The sequence below is a fragment of the Pteropus medius genome, unplaced genomic scaffold (genome assembly GCF_902729225.1).
Source record: "Pteropus medius unplaced genomic scaffold, Ma_sr-lr_union100, whole genome shotgun sequence".
Taxonomy (NCBI): Eukaryota; Metazoa; Chordata; class Mammalia; order Chiroptera; family Pteropodidae; genus Pteropus; species Pteropus medius.
The window spans coordinates 2,492,663-2,518,878 of NW_024346065.1; the positions used below are offsets into that span (position 1 = coordinate 2,492,663).

At 34.3% G+C, this 26,216-nt stretch overlaps 1 protein-coding gene across 18 annotated transcripts in view; it reads left to right on the forward strand.

The window, feature by feature from the left end:
• Positions 1-26,216, forward strand: part of RAD51B (RAD51 paralog B) — a 482,184-nt gene that overhangs the window by 25,932 nt on the left and 430,036 nt on the right. For all 18 annotated transcript variants that reach the window (XM_039875321.1, XM_039875325.1, XM_039875328.1 and 15 more), the window contains 2 exons: positions 5,945-6,064; positions 7,028-7,211. In XM_039875321.1, the coding sequence (XP_039731255.1) occupies positions 5,945-6,064; positions 7,028-7,211 (304 nt within the window). The remainder of the gene's footprint in view (positions 1-5,944; positions 6,065-7,027; positions 7,212-26,216) is intronic.

Sequence of the window (26,216 nt, forward strand, 5' to 3'; positions counted from 1 at the left end):
ACTATATGCAAGGGAGGATGGGAAAGTGAGGGGTCACATTGTTATAACAAGCATGATGTGTGTTCTGGGGCTAGTTAGTATTACTGCCTGAATAAAATTAGGGTTCTTATAGCAAGGAAGATATGGAATGGATATTGGTAAGTAATAGTGTCTGTCACAACTGGGTTGATTTCTGGACTTAGAGAAGACATAAAACAGGAAAATATGAGACTAAAAAGGAATATATTTTAGCTCTCTATGTCTCTGTATGTAGCGTTGTCTCCATTTTGTGTTTACAAGCAAGCTGTCTGATCAGCAGAATTGAGAAAGTGAATTGAAGGATTAATATAAGGGAAATTTAATGGATTTACATATAGAAAATTTAGGATAAATGATAACAATGGAAAATAATTTCTTTAAATAAGTTGCTAGATATCTTTATCAAGGAGGAGGGAGAAAACAAGGCGAGAGTAAATAAAAATATATTAGTTTAAAATGCACTTAAAAAAGAGAAAACCTTGCAGATATGTACTTAAAAGCAGTTTGGAAAGGTTATATTTTTTAAAGCAATACACTAACTAGCTTATTTTTATATGTATTGAAGAAAATAACCTAAAATAGTATATTAATCATGCTTGTTGTCATAGACTGCAGCTGTGTCTCCGGACTACTTAATAATTACATAATAGTATAGCCTGGTGCTAAACCCTCTGGGACTCAGGGACTGCCATGAGGAGAGGGGAACACTAAGCAGGCAGAATTCTGATTGCTTCAGAAAAACGTCTGTGTTTATTTGTTTTACTTATTGGACTTAAGATCTGATATAGTCTCTCTGTGAAAATGCCATCTTCTTATTTGTTATTGTGTTTATTTGTTTAGCTCTTCTCCACTGGATGTTTACCCGAGGATTTACTTTGTATTTGTCATTTGACTAATGCTTATTGTTGTGGCCTGTAAATGCTTTCCAGTAAAAACACACATATTAAAATGAGACAACTCCCTGAGATAGGAGACCTCAGTTAGTTTGAGTGGGAGTAATGAGTTGAAGAGGGCTCATGGTAAGAAATCCTGAAATTCTATTTTCTCAACATTTCTTTGGTATAGGAATGCAAATTCAATGAATATTACTTCAAACAATAGATTTCCCATAACCCTTATGAGGCAGCTGTAAAAAATATCATTAATATGAATAAGTGTTTCTTATTCATTTAATCTTGATTAAAAAGAAAATGTAGGTTAGTGGGCAGGAGTATTTGCTTTATAATTAATTGATCTGGGTTCCTGCCTTGGTGGTGCCATTTATGAGCTATAAGGACTTGAATGAAATATTTAACCTAACTAATGTGTATAATCTATAAAATAAAGAGAATAATTTACAAAAAAAAAGATCTGATATAGCCTTAATATGCTATGTACTTGTATATACCTTGAGAATATGGATAAATAGGTTAATCTAGTGATCTGTCTATGAAATTTTGGCAACCATGAGAATTTCAGGATTCATGAATTAAATGAATACTATATTATTCCTATTGGAGATAAAAAGATGGAACTGGAAGTTAAGAATAAAAAAGAAAATATAGATGGTAAATAGTAATAGATGTTTTTGAAATAAAACTTTGGGAGAAATAAGATGGATAGAAGGAAGTAAAGCAGAGTGTTAGAACTGGAAGCAGATTATGTGTGAGAAAAACCAAGGGGTCTGGGGAGGAGAACTGAGACCCAGGACCCAGGAAGGTGAGGGCCTGGGGCCTGGGTAGGACATAGAATCAGAGTTTTAGGGAGTAGAAGTGGACATTCTTGAGTGGTCATGAAATCAGAAAAGCTTTGAAAACTAGGAAGAAGATGGAGTCCAGCGGGGGAAGAAGACATTACTCAAATCATCACAAAAATATAAAATTAGGACTGTTGTGACTCAGTATACAAGGAGAAGTGAATGGTGTTGGTGCTGTGTGGAAGCAGTGGCCAACCTTGGACCTGGAGGAGCTGCTGTGCTCGGTATGCATGTTACTTCCAAGGGTGCCCAATGCCCACAGCCAGTGTGCTTTACCTCTCCCAAACTATTTAGAGTGTCACTCATTCTGAATCCTTGTATCAAGAGGGAGGCCTTTTATGACTTTGGCTGATTCTTAAGGCAATATCAGTGTGGTCCTACCTATTTGCTAGTTGGTACAAATCAGGGGACAAAAATGGGGGAGATAAATTCCCTCTTACAATTTTTTGAGACGGTTTCATGAGTCTGGGTAGATTTTCCATAGTCCAGTTCCAGATACATTATCATTTGTGAATCTAGGTGAATTAATAGGGAAGGAGATCCTGAAGAGTTTCTAGGATAGAAAATGGAAATTAGTTATAAGTACTTATTATTTCTAAGACAGAATTTTGGAATTTTCCGGAATCTGTAAGGAACTAATAGATTCATATTATTATGTTTAGTAATACCACAATGCTGAGCAAGTACATATTGAATTAATGAACAGGAAAATATTACATACAAGAAGCTTTGAAAAACCATAAACTTTCATTTCAGCACATTTATGATGCGATATTTCAACTAGAATTTTGGAAGACTTTTTTTTTTTTTCTACATTAAGCATATGTTTTGTTTCAAGTTGGCATGTGGTCACTAATGTAAACCTTTTAACTTTCCTTTTATACAAGAGCTGTGAAGTAACAGGGGGAACTAATAACAAAAACCTTGATCTGAGTCCAATCTTCTCCACTTCAATGAACTGGTAATTCCATTCTTCCAGACGCTGATTCAATTAGTCAAGAAATCTCAGCTCTTTTTTTTTTTTTTCTTTACACTTCATTGTGAGTTCAGTGACTTCTAATCACCTGAGCTATTCTCTAGGTCAAGTCACCATTGTTCCTTATCTGGACTACTGCACTAGCTGATCTTGTGTTCGGCCTGCCCCATCCCTAGCCTCTTCTCCATTCTGTAGCTAGAGTGATTCTTTAAAAAGAAGTCAGGTCATGTCAGTCCTGCTCCCAGGCTTCCAATTTTTCCAGATACAATCTAAACAAAATACCTAAGGATCTTGGAGGATTTGGGCCCCTGGCTAGCCCTTTGATGCTATTTCTTTTTATTCTCCCTTTTGCTTCTTGCGTTTCAGCTATGTTAGCCTCTTTGTTATTCCTCAGACACCCCAGGCACCTGGGCTTTCACACTTGCCATAATTCTCTTGTCCTACGTGCTGTTCCACTGGATATCCATAGGGTTCATTTTTGCATCTCCCTTGAACCTTTGCTCAAATGTCACCTTATTAAAGAGGCTTTCCCAGACCACCTTATACAGAGTAGCACTTGCTTCCATCTGTCACAGTCTGTCCCCTCATCCTGGTTCACTTTTCTTTAGAGCACTTATTACCTGATGTGTAATATACTACATTTCTTTGTCTCTCTCAGTATAATGTAATTTCCATGAGGGAAGAGATTTTCATTTGTTTTTTGTTTTGTTGTTGTTCATTGCCATATCCTTAGCACTTAGAACAGTGCCTGGCATATAGCAGGTCCTCAAGAAATATTTTTTGAATGAATGAATCTTAAGTGCTTTGAAAGGAATAATTTTTATTAAAAAGATGTCCACTAGATGGCATGGCTTTCAGACTTTATGTAATTAATGTCTGGGAGCACAAGATAGGTTCTTTTCTGTTACTTGCTCTAACCAAAAAAGATCTTTGTGATGAAGATTGTCATAAGAAATTGCTACGATTAATGTGAGACATGTAGAATACTACATTTATATTTGGTTTTCATTTTATAGATTTTTAGCTATCTTTTCCAAAATAACATTTGAGGAAACTTATGGAATTTTACAGCCTATTGGTATGTGAATTACCATCTGTATAGTTATTTAGCATGGTAACTGTGGTTATTGTTTTTATCTTTGTGCACAGTTTTTCAGTTTATAAGGATGGATCCTAAGTTAGTTCAACTCATTGAGCTTGACCTCAAAGGCACCACCATCCCACTTAAACCTTTTGTCAAAAACCCTCTAAAAGTTTATTTTCCCACTGCCATCTCTGATGGTTCCTTAAAGTCAGTAAGTCTCTTCTAGTTTACTTCATACTAAACCAGATAAATTAAACATTTTTAGAATGATAAGAAAGAAAATACTCCCATTGCCTAATAATGGAATATCTGATATCTTTTAATATCTAGATGTTTTTGTCATCAGCAAGAGTCGTGGCCTCTATACTTCATGGTGTTAGAGATTTTACCACTAAACCCGCTCTCCACCAAAGCATTAGGGAAAGAAGAGAGCATGGTAACAAGAAATAAAGTTAGTTCATGTGGCCACCTTCCTTCTGAGGGATGTTAATGGATTGAGAGAACAGTAATAAGTTCCAGAGCTTTTCACCACCTAAGCCACTGGTTGAAATCCAGTCTAGTGTTGGAGGCAGAAAGTTATCGTCTGTTAGATGTACAGTTGTTGTTGCCAGTGAGTTCGGTACTCTCGGTCTGGTTCCTAATCAGCAGGGAATCCAAATTGTGAAAAACTTCCTTGTTTCTCATAGATGTTGTTACTTATCCTATTAAAAAGCAGTAGGTTCCAAGTGCCAGGGCTAATTTCACTGACTAGCACTAAACTCAGCAAATAGTTGCCCTAATCAAAAAATTTACACATTTTCTTAAACCCTCAAAATATTTCTGTTCTGCCTTTGCCAATGCCATCTCATTTCTTCTCGCTTTTATCACTTAGCTCATTTCCTTTTTTATTAAAATCCCTGCGCCTTTCTCAAGCACTTGTCTGGAATGGTCATTTGATACATTTTGTTCTTACTCGTTTCACAAAACTTTTAGTACTATTCTTTATTTCTAAAATAATTTTTCCTTTTTCTGTTCAACCCAATAATGCTTTTTTTCTTTTCAGAATTTCCCAAATATACTTAAAAATGTTATTGACTAGTTTTCTTTTATCTTCCTGTTTTAGATTTTTCTCTTTCACTTCTGATTATAGCATATGTGAGAAACTTATTTTGTTTATCTATTTAAAGTTCTCAACCTCTTCTTGGAACTCATTAATTATCTGGAAATGAAAACATTGTTCTTTTGCACTTTTGTATCTTTAAATGGAACATAAAATGTAGGATGGTTTTAGTGTTTACAGTCCTTTCACCCAGTTGCCCTTGGATGTTTAAGTATGGGCCTGATAAAGTATCATTTTAAATAGGAGACAGTTACACTCAAAGATTTACATTTTTATAGATTTAACCAGAGATATTTGAAATTTCTGTTACTGGTCTCCATGTCTTGTACTATTAATGATGGTAGTTGCATATGTTTCAACTTGTCCTTCCCCTATGCTTGGCCTACTCCATGCATTAGATCTAGCTTTGAGGTCAGAATTCAGTGTTTAGAAAATCATTTTTTGTTTATTAAGGAAACATTGGACAATATTTATTTATTTAGAAAATACTTTCCTGTTTATCAAGGAACTATGGGATAGCATTTGTTTTGTACGTATTAAGTTTTAATGGAGGAAGAATATTTTTCTGGTCTGAGACATGGAGACTTACTGATATCTGATTATTAGAATGATAATCTATATTTGTTCAAATGTATATCATTCATGAAAATGCAAGCATTTTTATTTACTAAACATATTTTATAGTTGCTGGTCAAAATATCATTTATAAAAAAACATATTCCCACAGAGATAAATCTCAGAGACAGAGTTGCTTGCTCAACATTAGATGAGATCTAAAAGCCCTTGCTGATCTCATGCTCTGTTTGCTAACCTCTCTTAGTGCTCATGAAGGAGGGCTTCGTTCCAAAATTGTGTATTGAACCATTTTGCTTCTACCTGCTCTATTGATAAGGCTTCTGTTCCAGTGTTACTTGTGGCTTATGAGTTTCTTAAGTAGAATTCATTAGAGGTTCAGCAATGTGTCCTTAAATATCATTGACTATTTTCACCTATTCTTTCTCCCTTTTCCCCCACCCCCACCCCCTTCCACAGACTGGTTGAGATAGCAGAATCTCGTTTTCCCAGATATTTTAACAATGAAGAAAAATTACTTTTGACAAGCAGTAAAGTTCATCTTTATCGGGAACTCAACTGTGATGAAGTTTTACAAAGGTACACTTTAGATTTTGTTACTTTAGTAGTACTTTGAAGACTTAGTTTTTGTTTTTCATGTTTTCAGGTTTTGAGTGATAAAAAAGTCTCTACCTATAGGATTATGGGAAATTATTTCAGTGTTCTTTATTTACTGTAGCCTGTTGGTTGCAGTATTTCTTTAAAAATAATTTTAAAGAAATTAAGCAAATGTTTTAGCTTTAATTAAGTAGTATATTAATTATCTGTTGTTTCATTAACAAATTCCCCAAGGTTTAGCAGCTTAAAATAGCAAACATATATTATCTCACATAGTTTTTAAGGGTTAGGTATCTGGTTGTGGCTTAACTAGGTATTTCTGGCTCACTTGGGGCTAGAATTCCAGGGTCACTCCTGTAGTTGCTGGAAGGTTTTCCTTCCTTCCTGGTTGTTAGCCAGAGGCTTCTGTCCTCACCACATTGGCCTCTACATAGGGTTGCTTATAACACAGCCACTTGCTCTCCCCTCCCCCTCCCCCAGAGTGAGTGATCTGGGAGAGAGTGGGCAAGTGAGAGATAGCCCAGAATGGAAGCTGTAGTCTTCTATAACCTACTCTCAGACATGACATGACATCCTTTTGTCATATGCTATTGGTCACATAGACCAGCCCTAGTACAATGTGGGAGAGACTCCTCTAGATGTGAATACCAAGGGCTGGGAGTAAATGGGGGCCATTTTAGAGATTGGCTACCACAGGTAGTTCAAGCAATATCATAAGAGAGCCAAGGAATGAAACAAAATAAAAACATTTTGATTTATTTCCAAAAGAATGCACTATGTGTAGAAGAGATATGTGAAAATAAGTTATGTATATTGAATGCTTGCAATCATTACTGTAAGTTAGGGAAGAATTTGCTATTGTTTTTCAGTTGGCTAACCTTTGCAATGTCCTATTTTTTATTACATTTAAATTTTTCTGCTATTTTACAAATTTCGCATTTATAGGATTGAATCCCTAGAAGAAGAAATTATTTCAAAAGGAGTTAAACTTGTGATTATTGACTCTGTTGCTTCTGTGGTGAGGAAGGAGTTTGACACACAACTTGAAGGCAACATGAGAGAAAGGAACAAGTTCTTGGCGAGAGAAGCAGCCTCCTTGAAATATTTGGCTGAAGAATTTTCAATCCCAGTAAGTTTTTCTTTTTTTCTCTTTCTTTCTTTTTTTACTTCTTTCTTTTCCTTTATATTAAGTTCACCGACTTATAATATCAAGTAATATAATTAGAAGATGATGGAAACAAATGACTTTCTAAAGATAGCACAGTCTAATTGCTATAGCAGATGTCACCATCTTAAATTTGTTCATCTATTGAGATTATTTTATCCTTTTCACAATTTGAGCCTGGAGCAGATTTATTTATTTATTTAACTATCTGTCTATTTATTTAAAATTTTCTTTAATTTTTCAATTATAGTTGACATCCAGTATTATATTAGTTTCAGGTGTACGACATAGTGATCAGACAGATATATAACTTAGGAAGTGATTAGTCCGTTACTCTTGGCATGATTTTCAGTAGTGGGAGTTGTGATCAGGAAATCTGAAGATGAGGATATATTGCAAGGGTTTGTGGTAGATAAACTACAGGATACGGGTACGTACTAAAGTAATTCCCATTAGCGGTGTGTGAGAGAGTTCTACTTGTTCTGCAGCCTCATCAACATTTAGTATTGTCAGGCTTTTTGATTTTAGCCATGCATCGTTTTAACAGAAGAAAAGAAAATTCATTAAACTGAGATAAAATTTAGTTATGATTTTATAATTTTTAGATTTGTGTTTAGAAAATTAAAATCTTGGATCTTTGTAACATAAAGAATATGTACCGATTGTGTAAACTACCACATAGCCTTAGAGATTTATACAACCAAACAAGAAGTCGAGAGAGAAAGGGGCTCTGCTTTTCTTTGTTTTTAATAGAGCCCTCTGAAAGAATAGTACTTAGTATCCCCTATCTCTCTGTCTTTGCTTTTGTTTTTCTGTTTCTGTTAAGTACAGAGTACATATACTTAAATAACAGTGTGGTATTGGTTTTTGTGACAAGTAAGTATTGGTTTTAGAAGGTTTTTGAAAAATACTTTCTTTAGGAAATGTCAGAAATTTCCTAACCTCATTATCTCATTGAAGTGGAAAATAATGAACTTCTAAATGTTTATGATATACTTTGAATAGATGGCTTCCTATGGAACTAAGTGTCTGAAAAAGTATATTGTTGTCTGGTTCATTATGCCTTTGAAACTAGGAAACCTTATGCGTCGTCCTTGTAGTTCTTCAAACATGCCAACAAACACTCTTGCCTCAAGAAGTATTTGCTGTTCCTCAGCCCGGAATAGTCCTACTCATATCCATATAATTTATTCTCTCCTGTTACTTTATTAGTGAAGACTTCTCTGATCATAAATATTAACTACATTTCCTACCCTCCCCATGTCTTACTATGCTTTACGTTTCTCCATTACATACAAATGAAAATATATGCTAGTTTTTACCCTGTAGTATTATATGTTTACATTTATTGTTTGTATGTTCCCTCTACCCCATAGAGGGGTTAAAGGGATTCTGTCTACTTTGTTCACTGCTTTATTCTTAGTACCAGAAATAGTGCCTAATATGTGGTAGACACTCAGTAAATATTTTTGAATATATGAATTGCATATACTGCTTTTCTTTGTGGACTTGAATCAATCTTATATACATGTATATTTGTATTGAACTTAACTGTTCTTTTATTTTAAATTTGCTTTTAACTCTATTTTGAGCCTATTTTTAATATTATTTATTTCTAATAGAAATAAAATATAATTTTAAGGTGGATATCACTGTAGATCCTACAGACATTAAATGAACAATAAGGAAATATTATGAACAACATTATTCCAGTAAGTTTGATGAAAGTAGCCATAAGCAATTTGTAAACAAATGGGTATGGTTGTAGTTCAATAAAAGCTGGTATACAAAAAGGATGGAGGGCCAGATTTGACCCATGGCCATAGCCTTCTCTTGTCTCCTTAGGCTCAGGACCCAGAGCTGGTTCTCTCAGTAGTTTAAGGAATTTGAAGGAAGGGTAAGAGAGTAGTCTGCTCATAAAGCTGTGTTTTCTCAAACTAGTTTAAGGCATTGACCCCTTTTATGTGCAAGTAATATTCTCACGAACCCTCACTGCTGACTTCAGTTTTATTTTAGTATTATAGTAGTATATAGAATTATAAAATTCACTAACTATATTAAATCACACTATGAAATCATAAAGTGGTTGTATTTACAAAACATACTTTGTTTAATTACTCTTTCATAGATGATAATTTGCTAAATTGCTTGCAGGATAAACATTAACTTATAGCACAGCGTCTTTTGAATTGTATATATGTGTGTGTGTGTGTGTGTGTGTGTGTGTGTTAGTATATATATAATATCTACTGTAGTTCATGAGATGACTAAATTTTCTTATCTCTTTTCTCTGAACTACAAAATCTTAGTCTGTTTTGAAAGGGTGGCATCACGTGGCTCTCACTTGGGCAAGAATGTATTTATGTTTGAATTCTGCCATTGTCCTTTTCTCATTCGTTCCTGACAATTAAAGTGGTACTTCTTGGCATCACTTGATTGAAAACAATCATTAACATCTTGTGGCAATTTTCTATTATAAAATGCCTATACTAATATTTGAAGCCATCCTTGAAATGAAAACATAAAATTAAAAAAATCATCAGAGAAAATTTACAGATCTTTGAATATGTTCACAGACTGCAGTTTGAGAAACACAGTTGTACAAGTTTTGTAGAATCTTTTTTCCTGAATTTCATGTGGCAAGTGTAAGGACACTCTGCTATTGGGATGTACGATGCAGAAACTTTGTCTTTTTAAAGTGTGGCCCTGCCAGTATTGGAAAAAACAATAGGCTCGGAAACTGTAGATACTTGATGAAAATAACATGAAAAGAATTTAAATATTGCTTGTATAAAATAAATTGTGGTTATGGCTATTTATGTTTCCTATATATCATTGACTTCTAATTATCATACACGGAACAATTTTTACACATATTGTAAATTATATATCAGATTAAAATAATAGAATTTTCTTGCCCCTAAAGACCTTAAAGATCATTTAGATTAGTCCTTTCACTTTATAGATGACACTGAGGCTGAGAGGTGACCTGACTTATTTAAGGATACTTAGCATAGGAGAGGACAGATAGTGGTCAGAATGCAAGATTATTTGGATTCTTGTTCTGAGGTTTTTCTCTACAGTAAGGTTGTCTTTTTTTCTGAGACCTACAGAATGATAGTAGACTGTGAACTTCTTAAGGACAGGATTATGTCTTCTATTTCTCTGATTTTCAGAGCCTAGTACTGTGGATGATTTATATTTAGGAAGTGACAGCTAATCTAATTACAGCTATTGAATCATTATGTTGTACACTTGAAACCATTATAATGCTATATGTCAGTTATATCTCAATTTAAAAAAAAGCATATATGAAACACTGAAATAATAATCAACATCTGCAAAGAAGAGCTAAAATTAAAGCTTTTTCTCTTGAGCTGAATTAGGAAAGTAATTTGTCAAATGATGCTAAATAATAGGTATGGATTAGTGGGACATGTACCTAATGCCTAAATAAGAGGGACCTAATTTTAAGAGCATTGTGAAGGGACCCGAAAGGTAAGAAAAAACTTACAATTAAGGCTTATGAAAATATACTTACTGTATATATGGTATTGTTACATCCATTTAAACATTTATTTTTTAAAAGATAATTTGAATTTTTTTATGCTCACTGCTGCAAATCTTGCCTTGTTTTTTATATTGACTTTTATAATATGCCATGTTGGCTGTGTTCTTTTGTTTTATTTCCCATCTTAGAGTTTTATAAGCTGTTTGAGTAAAGGAAAATAAAAATACATTGCTTAGATAAAAAGACTTTAATGTTCAAAGATGCTTTTTGAAAATGCTTCCAATGAATTTTTGAACAGGCCAGTACAGATGCTAAACAATGTCAAGATGTAAATTTTTGAGCAGGTCAGTACAGATGCACAAATGTCAAGATGTAAATTTTTACTGTTTCAGAGAATTCAATAAGTTAATTTTAGTTATTGGTATATGAATAGCATTGAAGTCTCTTGCCCCTTTATCTTTTTCTACCTTCATTTCTTAATAGTGTGCAAATGTTTTCTAGTTGACAATATTTAGAGATCTAGTACCAGTTAACAATATTTAGAAAAGTGGTATATCAAGAAAAATTTGAATATACTATTTAAATATTTTAAGAAGGAAAAGTCTTAATTTTATTGAAAGTTGCTGTTAAAATCTCAATTATTTTACTGAGATGTAATTATAATCAGTTTTTCTGTTCTTGCGATTTATATTCTTGATTATGTACCTTTTGAGAATATGCATTCTTATTTTTTACATAACAAAGGTCTCATCTGAAATATTAATGCTTATAAATGTTTAAAGCTGTTTAGAAACATAAATTAAAATATGCGTATTTTCTATTTTATTATTTTTAAGACATAAAGGTTTAAAATCATTAACAAGTGGAAACTTTTTGTTTTTTGTTTTAAGTAAGGCAAATATTATAAGTATAAACTTTTATTTTTGACAAAAGCATAAAAATGTGTTTTGTTTTCTCAGTTTAATGGCAGACTTCATATAGCCAGGGTTTCTTTTCTCTTACTTTTAGCTGTCCCATCATGCAAAGAGGGTTTAAGCTGGTAGGATTATACCTTATCTTAGATACTAATAAATATTTAAAAAATTTTAAATATAGGAAACTAGGCCAGTAAATTTTAATAAAATACTTAAAGTTTTATTAATTACAAAATTGGAATATTGTGTTTTTGACTTGTGAGATAGAGTAAAAAAGCATATGTACCAAATTTTGACATTTGTTCTTATCATATATATAAAGTGAAGCCTAATGATGTTTCTCTTTGTAAAATAGGAATCTTAGAGTATAGATATATGTAAATAACCCATCAAAAGTCTAGAGTTAAATTTTGCTGTCATACAGTTGTGTGATTTTTCAGAAATCATGTAAGTTTTAATTTACTTTAATTACTTTCATATTAATTATTGAAAGCAAACATTATAGGACTTCTGTGAGATGAGAGAAGTCTTAAACTTTTTCTTTTTTATAGTGCCTTTATTTGCTTACTCACATTTAAAATCAGATTATTCTTAAAGCTACCCTTTATTCATTCAGGTGGCTGGAATTCGCACTCTAGATTAAATCTTTATTTCATCTTTTGGTGATAATAATTCTATAAAAAATATATCTTTATTTTATATAGTTCTTTATAATTTATAAAACTTTGTTTTTATTGTAGATCAAAAAGCTAGAAATAAATTAAAGGTTAATGAGTAGGTGATTGGCTAAATTAGTGGTGGTATAATCATACAATAGAATATTGTGCCATTGTTAACATGAATACAATAGCCTAGAAATGCATTCACAGATTGTACAGGAAAGGATGAACTTACCTGGCATGGGTTGCTGAAACCCAGCATATTCTGAGGAAAGGCCTGTCTTTAGGACTGGTTCTTGGCTGGCTCTTGGGATGAACTTTGAGCCTTTGGAATAGTCTCCCTAATCAGAATGTTTTCGTATGCCTGAGATCTTGGACACATAGTATCAGTTGGAACAGGTATACACCTATTTTGCTCTGGGGACTGGAATCTGAAGAGTTGAGGTCAGTCATGCAGCCCCTGTGTGCCTTGTGACTGACCCCCAATAAAAACCATGGACAATAGGGCTTAGATAAGCTTTCATGGTTGATATCACTTCACTTGTATTGTCACACATAATTTCTGGAAAATTGAACATGTTCATGCAACTTCACTGGGGGATGACATCTGGAAGCTTGTGCCTGGGTCCTCCTGTACTTTCTTTGCTTACACTTTTTCTCTTATTTTAATGTGTATCCTCTGCTGTAATAAGCCATAACCATCAGCATAACAGCTTCTCTGGATCCTGTGAGTTCTTCCAGTGAATTATTGAGCCAGAGAGTGGTCTTGGGGACCCCTGGCACACAGAGGCATCAATAGATATATGCAAGAATGTTTATGGCAGCTCTATTTGTAATTGCTCAAAACTGGCGATATTTAGTTAATTTATTGGTTTTGCTAATTGTACTATGGTTATATAAGATGTTAACATTAGGAGAAGCTGGGTAAAGAGCATATAGGAATTCTCTGTACTCTTTTTGCAACTGTTTGGTGAGTCTAAAATTATTTCAGAATAAAAAGTTAAAAGAAGGAGAGTAGATTTGAGTGCTTTTATATATAAACTGGCTCTGGAAGCTCATTAAAAAACTCTTTTGGTTACATCTGGAAAAGGAAAGTAGGGGTCGGAAGGGGACTTACATTTGATGGATTGAATCTCATCCATTTAGTCATCTGGTCCTATTACCTAATATCTCGTCAATCTAAACATTGCTTTTCATCTTTCAACAAATCTTGTTGGCTCCATTTTCAGTATACATTCAGTACTTGATTACTTTTCACTGCCTTCAGTGCTATCACCCTAGTTCCTGGTGGTTAAGAGTCCTGGCTTTAGAATTAGATGTTGATTTGTATCATAACCTCTCTATTTGCTAATTTTAAGAGCTTGAATAAGTTATCTATCCTACCCCCAACTCTTAGTTTTCCATTAGAAAAATGGAAAATACCTGGCTCATGGAGGTGTGAGGATTAAATGAGATAATGTCTGTAATGTTCTTTGCACAATGTTTGACACATTCAGTAAAAGGTAGCCATTAATTTTTAATTTTAGTAGTTACCTCATTCCAGATGCTTGGTATACTTTCTCTTTTCCTAATCTCCCCGCCCCGCCACAAGACTTCAGCTCCTTAAAAGGAAAAGTCATGTCCCACTGTTGAATTCCCTCTTAGCAGTTTTGTTGATGGATGTTGTCACTGCCTGGACCCTCCTAAACCTGGTTAACTCACTCATACTTTGGATCTGAGACTCTCTTTCCTTTTTCCTTTTTAATCATCTCCCCCCACCCCCCACCTCCCACCTCAGCAATTGTGTACAAAACTCTGGCTAGGCACTGTGAGATCATAAAGATGAATAAAACGTAGTCTTTGCCCTTAAGGCTTCTATAAATAAGTCAATTGTAGGAAACAAATAGCTTTCTGTGGTAAAATGGAAAATAAAATGTATCTTGTCTCCTGTTCTTTTTCCGTTTCTAGCAGATATGTAAGCAGGTTGGTACTCCTTTCTCTTTCCTTTTCTGGGAATTGTAGATCTCACAGAGGGAAGTAAAGGAAAGAGGTAGCATAGATCTTCATAGGCTCTTGCGAAACTCTTTATCATGTCTAATCTTGACATTTACTGTCCATTCTTATTCAGAAAAAGAGTGCTCTTTTGGAGACAAATAGATAGTGGGTAAACTGCTGAAGCATAAGTATAATTCCAATGTTGTGTTGCTAAGAAAAAGATAGAAATGAAAGCAGGTTGCAGCTCTTAGTCTTTAGTGTTACTTTACATATATTACACAGTGCCTAGATGTGTTTAGAATTTTCCAATTGAGGATCTTGAAATTGTGGCTGAGTGGCAAACTTGAATTCTCAAGTGAGAGCAGGGAAGCAGAGAAATGAAGTGATTTTCTAATATTGCTTAAGAAGCGTTTGCATAATTACGAAGAGCTGTGATCATCAAGGTGGGAATTTAACATTGGTGCTCTGTGCAAACTGTTATTGTAATGCCTTGTTTAGAAGTTTAACAATATCAGTGATGCTCTACTTTATGATTTTTAACTTATCGAAAAAAGCATTGTAGAGAAATTGGGTCTTGTGTTTAATAGAATCTACCAACAGCTCACTGTTTAATTAAATTCAGATAAACAATTTGAAATACAATCTTCGCTGTATGAGAGGCTGGTCAAAGGACACTTATGTTTTTCAATCAAAGACAAATATTTTTGATGTCATTGTATGTCCTTTCTCTTTCTCAAATGTGTCCATTGAGTTAACACACTTATCTTCCAAGTATATGTTGTTGGCATTTTAATTTTATACTTTAAAAAGCTTTGTCTTTTTAAAAAAAGTTTTTATTCTTTTGTTTTGAGCTTAATTTTTTGAGGAGCTTTCACATCCTAAATCTTGACTTTTGGAAGCTTCCAGTCTTATTATTTTTGTTTTGTCATCAGTTTATTAAGTCAGTAAATTTATTTCTCAGATAATTTGTAATTTTAATAGAGTTTGAAGTCCTAGGCAAAGTTTTAGTCTTCAAATAGAAAACAGTTTTAATTACTGCAGTTAGGATGGTTTCCTAATTGAGTATGAGAATTGAAGTAGGTGCTTGACCTTTTAAAATTTAAAAAAATTTTCCAAAAATTTAAGAGTCTAGGTAAACCTATAAAAGCTATGGTTTAAAGGTTTTATCTGTCTTCCAATGCAACTAAGTTAGAGGATGATAAGTTAGATATTTCTCATTTGAAGTTTGTTCCCTCCCCATTTTTTTGCCTTCTCTACATCTTTGATATTGAAGAAGATATAATCTTATAAGTTTTACAAACGTTTTTCGTTGAACACTTTAAATAACTTTGTTAGGTAGGTTATATTATTCTTTTTTTATATTTAAAGAAACTGAGACTTATCAGGGTTAAATAACTTCCCCAGAATCACACAGCTTATTAAGTGGAAGCAGTAGGGTTTGAACTCAGATCTGCCTGATGCCAATGCACGTGTTCTTACTTACAGTGGAGCACTGCTTCCTAGTGCAGTAGTCAAAATTATTCAGTTCCCTTGCCTCTTATTGACTAAAAGCTATTCAATACTCAGAATTCTTCCTTCCAAACCTTTTTCAATGGAACATCTCACACCTCGCTTTATGCTGATTGTTGCTTGGAAGTGTAACTGTAGAAGTGCTTCTATATTAGTGGTGTCAGTATTTCAAGTAAGAGAAATACTTGAATACTTGCAGCTTTGATTACTTTTTCACTTACATTGAAATCATATGTGTATGTTAAGACTATAATGAATGGCTTTTATCTGCTAGTCAATATGCTGAAGACTTGTTGGATATCTATATTCTCAGGCTGGAATTGGCACACTTATAGCTTAAGTCCTGTGATAAGTATGCCTTAATACTTATTAAGAAAACAATTCCTTAATACTCGTGCTTTGGATCTCTTTTGGGGAACATCTGAAGTACAGACAAGCTCTCTCATAAGATTCTGCTTTGAGGTTTAATGACGACCCAATATGTGCTGTGACAGGACAGGAGACATTTTAGTTTCATGGCATGCCAGATGTATCCAGTAAAATTGGCTCTTCATGAATTTAATTAAAAGTCCCTAAGAACTTATTACCTAAGGTAGTTTTTATAAGCATTATGACTCAAAGGATCTTTGGTGTATATATTTGAGAAAGAGACAGTTTTGACATGAATGGGAAAGTGATGCTTGTAGTTATGTGGACCGAAATGCAGTAAAGAAATACTGAAAATATTATAATGTGAAAAGATTTTTTTAAATGCTCCTAGCTTAGAGTTACTAAAGTTGGTTTTATTTCTTAGGCTATATTGTATTGAATCTTTTTTTCTTTTTCTTTATGATCTTTAGCTTAGTTTACTGGGTTGTCCAGTAACTTGGGATTGGCCTTTGCCACAGCCTTAGAAATGACAACTCTTTGCCCAATAATAGACCTCTCCTTTCACTTCTGTATTCTAATCTTTGTGAATCATGCTTTGAACAGTAAACATCTTATAGAAGCAGCATGATGTGGTAGAAAGTACCCAGAATTTCAAGTCAGAAGATAAGAGTTTAAAAAGTCATGAATGTATTTCAACTGGCTGTGTAGCTATGGACCAGTCACTTCTCTTTTCTGAGCCTCAGTATCTTTATCTGTAGAAAGGAGATAAAAGTTCCTGCCTCATAAGGCTTAATATTATTATTATTATTATTAATATTAGTAGATGAATAATAGTAAGTATATATTGCTAGATTATTAACCTTTTAAAAACATTTTTCCACTTCATGAAGCACTTTTATGTATAATAATTTTATAGGAAGATATGTATCTACACACACACACACACACACACACACACACACACACATACACACACACGCAGCACCACACACATACACATACACACACATGCAGTTGGCCTCCATATATCTCTCGTACATTCCTCTAGCATCCATAGTTCACCAACCTTGGATCAAAATCTTTGAAAAAAAAAAAAAAAAAAAAGAAATGTTCCGTCGTTGCTGATGTGTACTGTGTAGTTAGGCCTACTGTGGTTACTGTGGTTGTATCTGTACTGAATATGTAAAGACTTTTTTTTTTGTCATTCTCTAAACAATATGGTATAACAACGATTTTATATGGCATTCACATTGTAGTAGGTACTATAAGTAATCTAGAGATGATTTAAAGTATACAGAGGATGTGAGTAGGTTAACTGCAAATACTACGCTGTTTTATAAAGGGACTTATTCATCCTTAGACTTTGGTATCTGTAGGGGGTCCTGGACCAATCCCCCCATGGATACCGAGATATGACTTTGGTACTAGGTATATATTTGTCATATATATATATATATATGAGAGCGCTTTGTAAATTCTAAAGCACTGTGAATATTAGTTGATATTTTCATAACCGACTGAACCTGAATTAGTTATTTGAATGATGAATCAGTGTTTTCTAAATTCAGATAATGAACTTATATTTAGCTAAAATAAAAGTTTTGGAATGTTTTTTCACTAGTGTTAAGATTTATTTAAAAATTAAGTTTTAATAACATCTGGTTTCTATATTATTGTTCTTATTTGTTTAAAGAAATAGAGATAGTTACTCAGTAAAAATCTAAATGGTCATGAGTACTTGTGGGGGGGGGCAGTATCATTTGCGGGGAGCTGTAGTGAGATTCCTGCTCCACTAAGAGTAAGTTTATCATTTAGTGATAAATCAATATGATTATTTAAGAATAGATATTTAGCACTTTATGTTTACAAAGTATCCTGCAATTTTTAATTAACCTACACTAATGTTTATCTCTATATTTTGTGCAGGATTTCCAGATACTGCTGTAATGACTCATTCTAACTCTGGAATCAGTAAAGATCTTTAAAACTTATTTGTTCAGTTGCATCAGCATTTTCCCAGATAAATTATTCTGAAAAAAAGTCCAGAAAAAAAATTATAAAATCTTTTCTCTTCATTTGTTTCAGAACCTCACAGTTTCTAGGACCTAAAAGTATTTTCTAAAGCATAACCTAAATATTTCCCTTCAGAAGTTAAATAGCTAGTATTTTTAAAGTCACCACTATTTAAGACATTTTGTAATGAAATAGTCTTTGCTTTCAAGACTCTTATATTCTATTAGTGCATATAAAACAGATTTAAGAAAAGATCAACATGATATATGGTAGTAGATAATAAGTATTAAATAAGTGGTTGTGACAGTTACTGTTAGTTGCCTACCCAGTACTTATTTCCATCTTCCTCTTCTTAATAGAACCTTTGTTGTGTGTTAGTGACAGTGTGCCCACCTTAGCCAAAAGTTCATGGCAGTCATGTTCCTTGATTTTCCAGGTTCTTCTGCAGTGCAAGGTGGCCATGTGACCTAGTTCTGGCCAATGATAACCTGTTTTAGTTCTGTATTACTGCTTAATAAATCATTTCAAAATGTAGTAACTTAAAACAATTATCATTTATTATTTCTCATATATTATTTCCCACCTGGATCAGGAATTCAGATAAAGCCAGAGAGGACAGCTTATTTCTGCTCCATGATATCGGAAGCCTCAGCTAGAAGACTCAAAGACCGGGAGCTAGAATCATGTGAAGGCTCATTCATGCTGTTAGGCAGTTAATGCTTGTATTTATTGGGGGCCCAGCTAGAACATTCACTTGTTTTCTCAACATGGTCAGTGGGTTCTAAGAGCTTCCTGAGAGAGAGAGAGAGAGAGAGCGAGAGAGAGAGAGAGAGCGAGAGAGAGAGAGAGACAGACAGACAGACAGAGATCCACCGAGACCCACAGAGAGAGACCCAGATGGAAGCTCTATTCTTTTTGTGACCCTGCCTCTGAAGTCACAGAGCATCACTTCTGCTGAACTCTGTTGATCAAGACTATCACAAGTATCCTCCCAGATTTAAAGTTTACAGCACATAACCTCTCAGTTGGAGAGGTGTCTGTCATGTTGTAAAAAGAACCAGTTGGAGAAGTGTCTATCACATTGTAAAAAGCGCATGTGGGTTGGGATAAATATATTGGTGTAGCTATATTGGAAAAATACAGCTTGTCACAACGTTTAAGGGAAGGCTCATTAGTAGGGAGGGGGAAGCTTTTAAGAAAGCTTTTACTGCCCAGGTAAAAGGGAAGTGATAGTTCGGGCTTGGTCCTTGGTTGTTTATTCCTTCTTTCTGTATTGAAGGAGCATCAAAAACCTTGTGCCTGCGATGTGATAACCAGTATGCTAAAGATATTGACATCATTGGATGTCAGTGCTGGACTACCTGCTTCTGGACTTTTTCTTCTCTGAGGCAAATAAGTACCTATTTGTTTAAATTACTATTGTAAGATTTTCAGTTTTTATAGCCAATCATAATTACCAAATCTCATGGTTGTCTACTTTGAGCATGCATAGGAATCACCTGGAGGCTTCTTAGGGCTGACATAAAGGAAGAGGTAGAACTTGAGAAAGATAGGTACAATGAGGGAAACAATTTAAATATTACAAATGGTATGAGCAAGTACATGAAAGCAGAAAAAGTGTAGTGTTTTTTTTAGGACTTCTAAAGGCTTGTACTCTTTGACCAACACTTCCTGATTTTGCCTACCCCATTCCTGCTAACCACCAATTTTGTTTCTATGAGTTTGACTTTTTAAAAAAGATTCCACATATAAGTGAGACCATTGTCTTTCTCCGTTTGACTTCTTTCACTTAGCATACCATCCTCCAGGTTCATCCACGTTGTCATAAATGACAGAATTTTCTTCTTTCTTATGGCTGAATAATGTGTGTGTGTGTGTGTCGCGTAATGCGTGTGTGTGTGTGTGTCCATTCATCGGTTGACAGACACTTAGTTTGATTCTATATCTTGGCTATTGTGAATAATAATGCCCTTAAAATTTTTACATTTCACTAGATTTCTGTAATGCCAGATTTGTGCAGCGACTTGAATTAAGTACCAATTAGAATTCAAGTTGAAAAGCATAGATCTATATCTGAAGATAGCCTTGTATACCAATTTATATTGTACATTGTAGACCAGATTTTGAAATAACAGTTCTTACTTTACAAGAAAAGTGCCTAATGAAAGAATCTTTTATGAAATAGTGAGCCCTACCTGTAAAGTGATCACATTTCTTTAGGATTACCAGTTTAAACAAAAAATGTCTCATCTGTTAGTGAATTATGACTGAGATGTTTGCCAAGTTTTTTCCTAGGAGCAACTGTTGTGCAAACTTTGAGCCCATATAGTTGACTCAAGTCTTCGCTTTCTGGTTTCTAGCAAAGAGTGTTTCTTACAGAGAACATGACATTTCTTGAATCTCAGAGTTCTGTGAAATAGAGCAACATTAAGGATTAGGTCACACAGCCCACGTTTTTGGTATTGCTCTCAGAAATCTCTGATGTAGTTTATGTGACCCTGATTTTTGTTTAAACTAAATAGTAAATGTTTGGCATTTGTGACATATGTGGCTAAGTTTTCTCCACAAGTTGTTGCTCTATATTATTAGAGGGAAGTACTTTTTTTAAAAAAATAGCTTTATTGAGGTATAATTTATGTACCATAAATTTCACCCTAGGAGGAAGTTTTACTTCTCTGAAAAGATTGATAGATTCAAGACCAAAGCCCACATTTCCTAATTCATTCATTTATTCATTAATATATTCCAGAATATGAATTATTTCTTACTTTACTGCTAACCTATTACATATCCTGTTGCCATTATTATTCTTATTATGCTATAATTTTATATGTTCTGAAATAATTAGCTTTTTTGTTGTTTTAGATTGATAAAAATATTTTGAAATTATTTGTATAGTTATATTCTAATATAAATGCTAATAGGCGAAGGAGCTTAGAAAGCCATCTTACAGAACACAGTAAAGATTTTAAATATGTCCCAATATAATGGGATTTCTTAAATGGAAAAAACTGATGCAGTGGATTGAGAACCAAATGATAGCATTGCTGGGATGAGGGAGGAAAATATTATCTATATTGGATGTTCTCTATATAGTCTACTAAGCATCAGTTTCTCTTTCTCCGGTCCTAATGGACAGATGATTTTTCTCAGGATCCCTCTACTTCTGTGTAACCAATGAGCGTCAGGAAAGCTGATCCCACCTTCAGTTCAGGGGTAGGCCTGGTTAGTCTGAGGGTTATCCACTTTCCCTTGCCAGTCAGTGGTCCAGGGATGAGCACATGATCTAATTCAGGCAAATGGGATATAAGGAAGGTCTTTTAAGTTTCTGGGAATGTTCTTCCTTGTTCTTATAAGAGATCCATGGGAAGCCACTTTGTATCTTCTGCAGGACATGATCAAGGAAGCATGTAACCCTGACTACTGTTATCAACCATACTTTATTCAAGAAGGTGGAGCCAACCTTAGGATGAAGCTGACATTTTGGATGGTAGAGCAGAGAGATAGAAAAGCTATGGGTCCTTGGTGAAATTTATGAACAGTCCATCTCTGAGTTTCCAGATATGTTAATCTATATATTTCCTTGTGGTTTAAGTCTTTGGTATTGAAATTGTGGTCCATGGACTGGCAGCACCAGCATCACCTGTGAGCTTGTTGGAAATGAAGAATTTCTGGCCCAACCCTAGTTCTACTGAATCAGAGTCTCCTTTTTAATAGGATCCTCAGATGATTTATATATACACAAAAGCTGAAGAAGTGCTATTTTAAGCCACTTTGAATTGGTTTTTATTTACTTACAAATGAAAGCGTTCTGATATGACATCCTAGAGTTTTTTCCCTAAGGAGTTATAACTTCCTCCAAGCATGCTAAATTGGTGGTGGAGGGGGAGGGGCACCATTTTGATGGTAATAGAAACAGCATTTATTGGATCATGATAGAGTTTAAAAAATTCTCATCATCCTTTGACTGATGGTTGTTTTTTTTTTTGGTTGCTTTATAGTTATTTTTAGATGAAACCCAAAACTATAGTCCTTACTACTTGTGGTCAGAAAGACCCTAATGTTGATTTTGGCAAGTCAGGAGATGTGAGTGTAGCAGTGCTGGCTGAAAGCCAGCTTTGGGAGTTGCATCTTACCTCCCTTAGGATTACTCCTTCCCATTCTCTTCTCGGCTCCATTCCTACTTCAACTAGATAGAGTTTGGTGTTGTACATCTGTTTCAGTACCATTAACCTCTGGGGAGTGACTCTTGGATGCTGCTGTCTTGTAGACCAGATATGTGTTTCAGTCACATGAATAGAGAAGAGAATTTCATTCCCCTGTTGTAAATTGTAAATGATATGCATATAGGAAGGTTAAAGATAACACGAGCAAATTAAATCTAGTAGCAATCTAGGAACTTTATTTGAGAATTTCTTCCCCAGTTTTTATGCAGAGTTAGGCTCAACATTCCAAAAAAAGCAAAACATACTATAAAATTCTTATTTGCTCATTTTCTAAAGGCCTTTGTGAGCCTGTGGCAGGATAAATTGGATGATTCAATTCACAAATTAGATGATCATTTCTATAATTAATTGAGAATGAATTGTGTTTGTGGTATACTTTACACTGAGAATTACCTAAGGTCTGTATTCACTCAGAAAGGTATTATCTCTGAAAGGAGTACTTAAGGGAAATGCAACTATGCTGATTGATTTTATTATTGTTATTTGTTGAGTTTTTACTATGTGCTAGGTATTATGCTAGTTACTATGAAAATTTATCTCGGGTACTAAAAAGTAGGTCATTTAATCCTCATTTTAGACATGATAAAATTGAGGATAGAGAGTAAGTAATACTCCCAGGATTGTATAGTTAGAGCCCAGGACTGGTGCTCCCAGGCACAGTTAGGCCCTCAAGGAGTTTAGTTTCTGCTGATTGGGAAACTGACCTGTAAACAGCTTACTATAATATAATGTGAGATGAAGTAAAATTAAAAAATAGAGAACCAAACAGCATTTCATGAGAGCATAGAGGAAGAGGAAATTAATTCTGACCAGGAAGATCGGGAAAAAATAATTAATCTTTCTTCCTATTTCTCTAGTTCCTGAATAGGCTCCTCCTGACTTCTCTCATTCTCTTAATGGTATCATCATTTTTATTTTCAGTAATCAAGACTCAAAACCTTTGATGTTTTAATTTTCTTCACATTCTTACATTTCATCAATCTGTAAAGCTTTTTAGTTCTTAATCGAATTTCTTACTATCTCTCACTGTCCATTCCCACTGCTATAATCCTAGTTTTATCTATCACTTTACCATCTAGGTCAGTAGTTATCAATCTTTGGTGCACCTAAGATTCATCTAATGGTGCTTTGTCAATGTACAAAGATAGATTCATTAGTTCAAAGTCACAGGTGATTCTCATGCACATCAAAGCTGAGAACCACTTATGTAGGGTAGTCCTCAAAATTTGACCTGGGGCCTCCTGGGTAGTCGGGGGAGTCCCTGGGAGTATGCAAAGTCATAACTATTTTCGTACTTATACTAAGATGTTATTTGCCTTTTTTACTGTGTTGACATTTGCACTGATCATGAAAAAAACAATGTTAAATTTGTGGTGCCCGATACAAATTAAGGCAATGGTACCAAACTATATTAATGCTCAGTGTATTTTTCACTGCCACACACTTTTGAAAAAAAATCTAGTTTTGCTTAAGAATGTTCCTAATGAATCAGTAAACATGATTAATTTCATTGAATCTTGCCCCTTGAGTACATGTTTTGTTTTTACTCTAATGATATGGTAAATACTCATAAGGCACTTGTATGTTCTGAATTACGATGGTTATTTCAGGGAGCAGCACTGTTGCAGTTGTTTGAATTGTGAGCTAAATTAGCTGTTTTTTTATGGAACACCATTTTTATTTGAAAATAAAATGACTGGTAGACAAACTATGGTTATACAGACTTTTCTATTTGGCAGAAAATTTCCCCAAAATAAAAATGCAGAAAACTTCCTAACACTTAAAGACTTGTCTGATGAGATTGATGGTGTTTGGAATTCATTAATATTGGGAAGATTTTAATGTAATAGAGCACAAAAAATTCATTGATAAAGCTTCAGAGTCCAGGTTGCAACTTACCTTTAAAAAATGACCATTGAATTTTGGTATACATTCGAGGATGAATATCTATAGTTATCTGAAAAAGCCATTGAAACACTTTTTTTTTTTTCAACCACATATCTGTTTGAGGCCAAATTATCTTCAGATAAGTCAACCAAAAGTATACATTGCAACAGATTGAAGAAGTAGATCTGAGCATCTAACTGTCTTGTATTGGAGTTTGCAGACATATAAAACAGTGCCATTCTTTTCAGAATTTTTTTTGAAAATGTAGTTATTATTTATAAAAATGTGTTGTTTGAGTTAAAATACAATGAGTTTATTATTGTTACCTTAAATGAATAGATAAGTATTGAAATACTTAATTAGTTTTAATTTCTAATATGACAAATGTGGATCAAAAAGGGGCTCTGTAATATATCTGACCAAAAGTAACCTCACAGGGTGATCTGATCATAAACTCCTAACTGGGCAGGTCATGGTTGGGAATCATGTCCAATGCCTATAAAAACAGTTTATCTTTGCCTTAAGTGGACCCTGTCCATTGTTCTTGTGCATCGAGGTTAACACACCTTTGAAATGCTTCTTTTTCAGACCTCTCTGAAGCATAGCCACCCTCAAGAGAGCACATAATCTTAACTATCCTGTAATCCAATCATAAAGATTTCCCTGCCTTGCTTTCTCCCACATTCATGTAATCTTCCTCACTTTCCCTCCTCAATTCCAAATGTATAAATAATCTGCAAAACTGTCATTTTCTAGAGCATTTGAAATGTTGCTTCCTAGCACGTCATCAGTTTGGCTCAAATAAATGCCTAACATTTCTCTATAGATTTGGATGTTTGTTATGTCGACATAAGTATCAATGAATGTAACTCACATATAAAAAAGCTCTTTGAGAACCTCAGTAATTTTTAAGAGTGTAAAGGGGTTCGTAGTGTAATATATGAGTAATATATTTCACTGTATCCTATCAGAAGTTATATGATATTCTAACTCAGTGCTGGTAAGGTCTTGGTGTTTAATAGAGGGAGGAAATGGAGTCAAAATGGACAGAAGTAGGAAGCAAATAAGAAAAGAAAAGGCATTGGAATGATCAGAAAAATTCAATGGGAAAGAGGATGCTATTTTTTTTCCTCTCTTTAATTCTGTCCCTTCCCCCTACTTCCACCCCTGACCCATGGATGTTGCTGTTTCTCCTTAAGAGCTGGATATCTGAAGGCAGAGCGTCCCCTCCCACATGCTCGTGGGGTGCACGGGGGGCCTGACACACCTGCAGGGCCTGGCGCACCCAGGATATGGTCTGTGGCTCCACCTTGGGCGCGAATCCAGGACCTTCTGCGTGCAAAGCAGACGTGCTAACCACTACACTATGGAGCCACCCCCAAGAGGGTACTATTTTTAATGATACTACATTTCATTATCCACTTGGTTAATCTAAGACTGAACGTCTGTGGAATAAGCTTGTAGAACTAATTCTAGGAATATTGTATCCACTCTGCCTCTATCATCTTCTTAGACTTTGCTAGCAGCTTGAGTGAATAAAATAGTTACCAATACAGTTTTAACCCTAAAAATTGATCTTTGTCTCATTTCTGAACTTCTAGTTTTTCCAGGACTCAAGTATGATTTGCAGTGCTTCCTACAGCAATAATAAATGTTTGTTGAATGCCTTATATTAGAATTAGTGGTGAATTCCTTATATTAGAATGTGTGTATATATATGTGTGTATTGTACATATATACATACATATATATATCATACGGACATGCACACACGCACACATATATGTTTTTCCCTTACTAGTGTAACTTCAGGTGAGATTTAATCCAGATGGCTCACCTGATTCTATTAGGACTTAGTTTTCTTTTTCTTGATCTTTTTGTTCTAATTTCTTCTGTGTTACCATTAT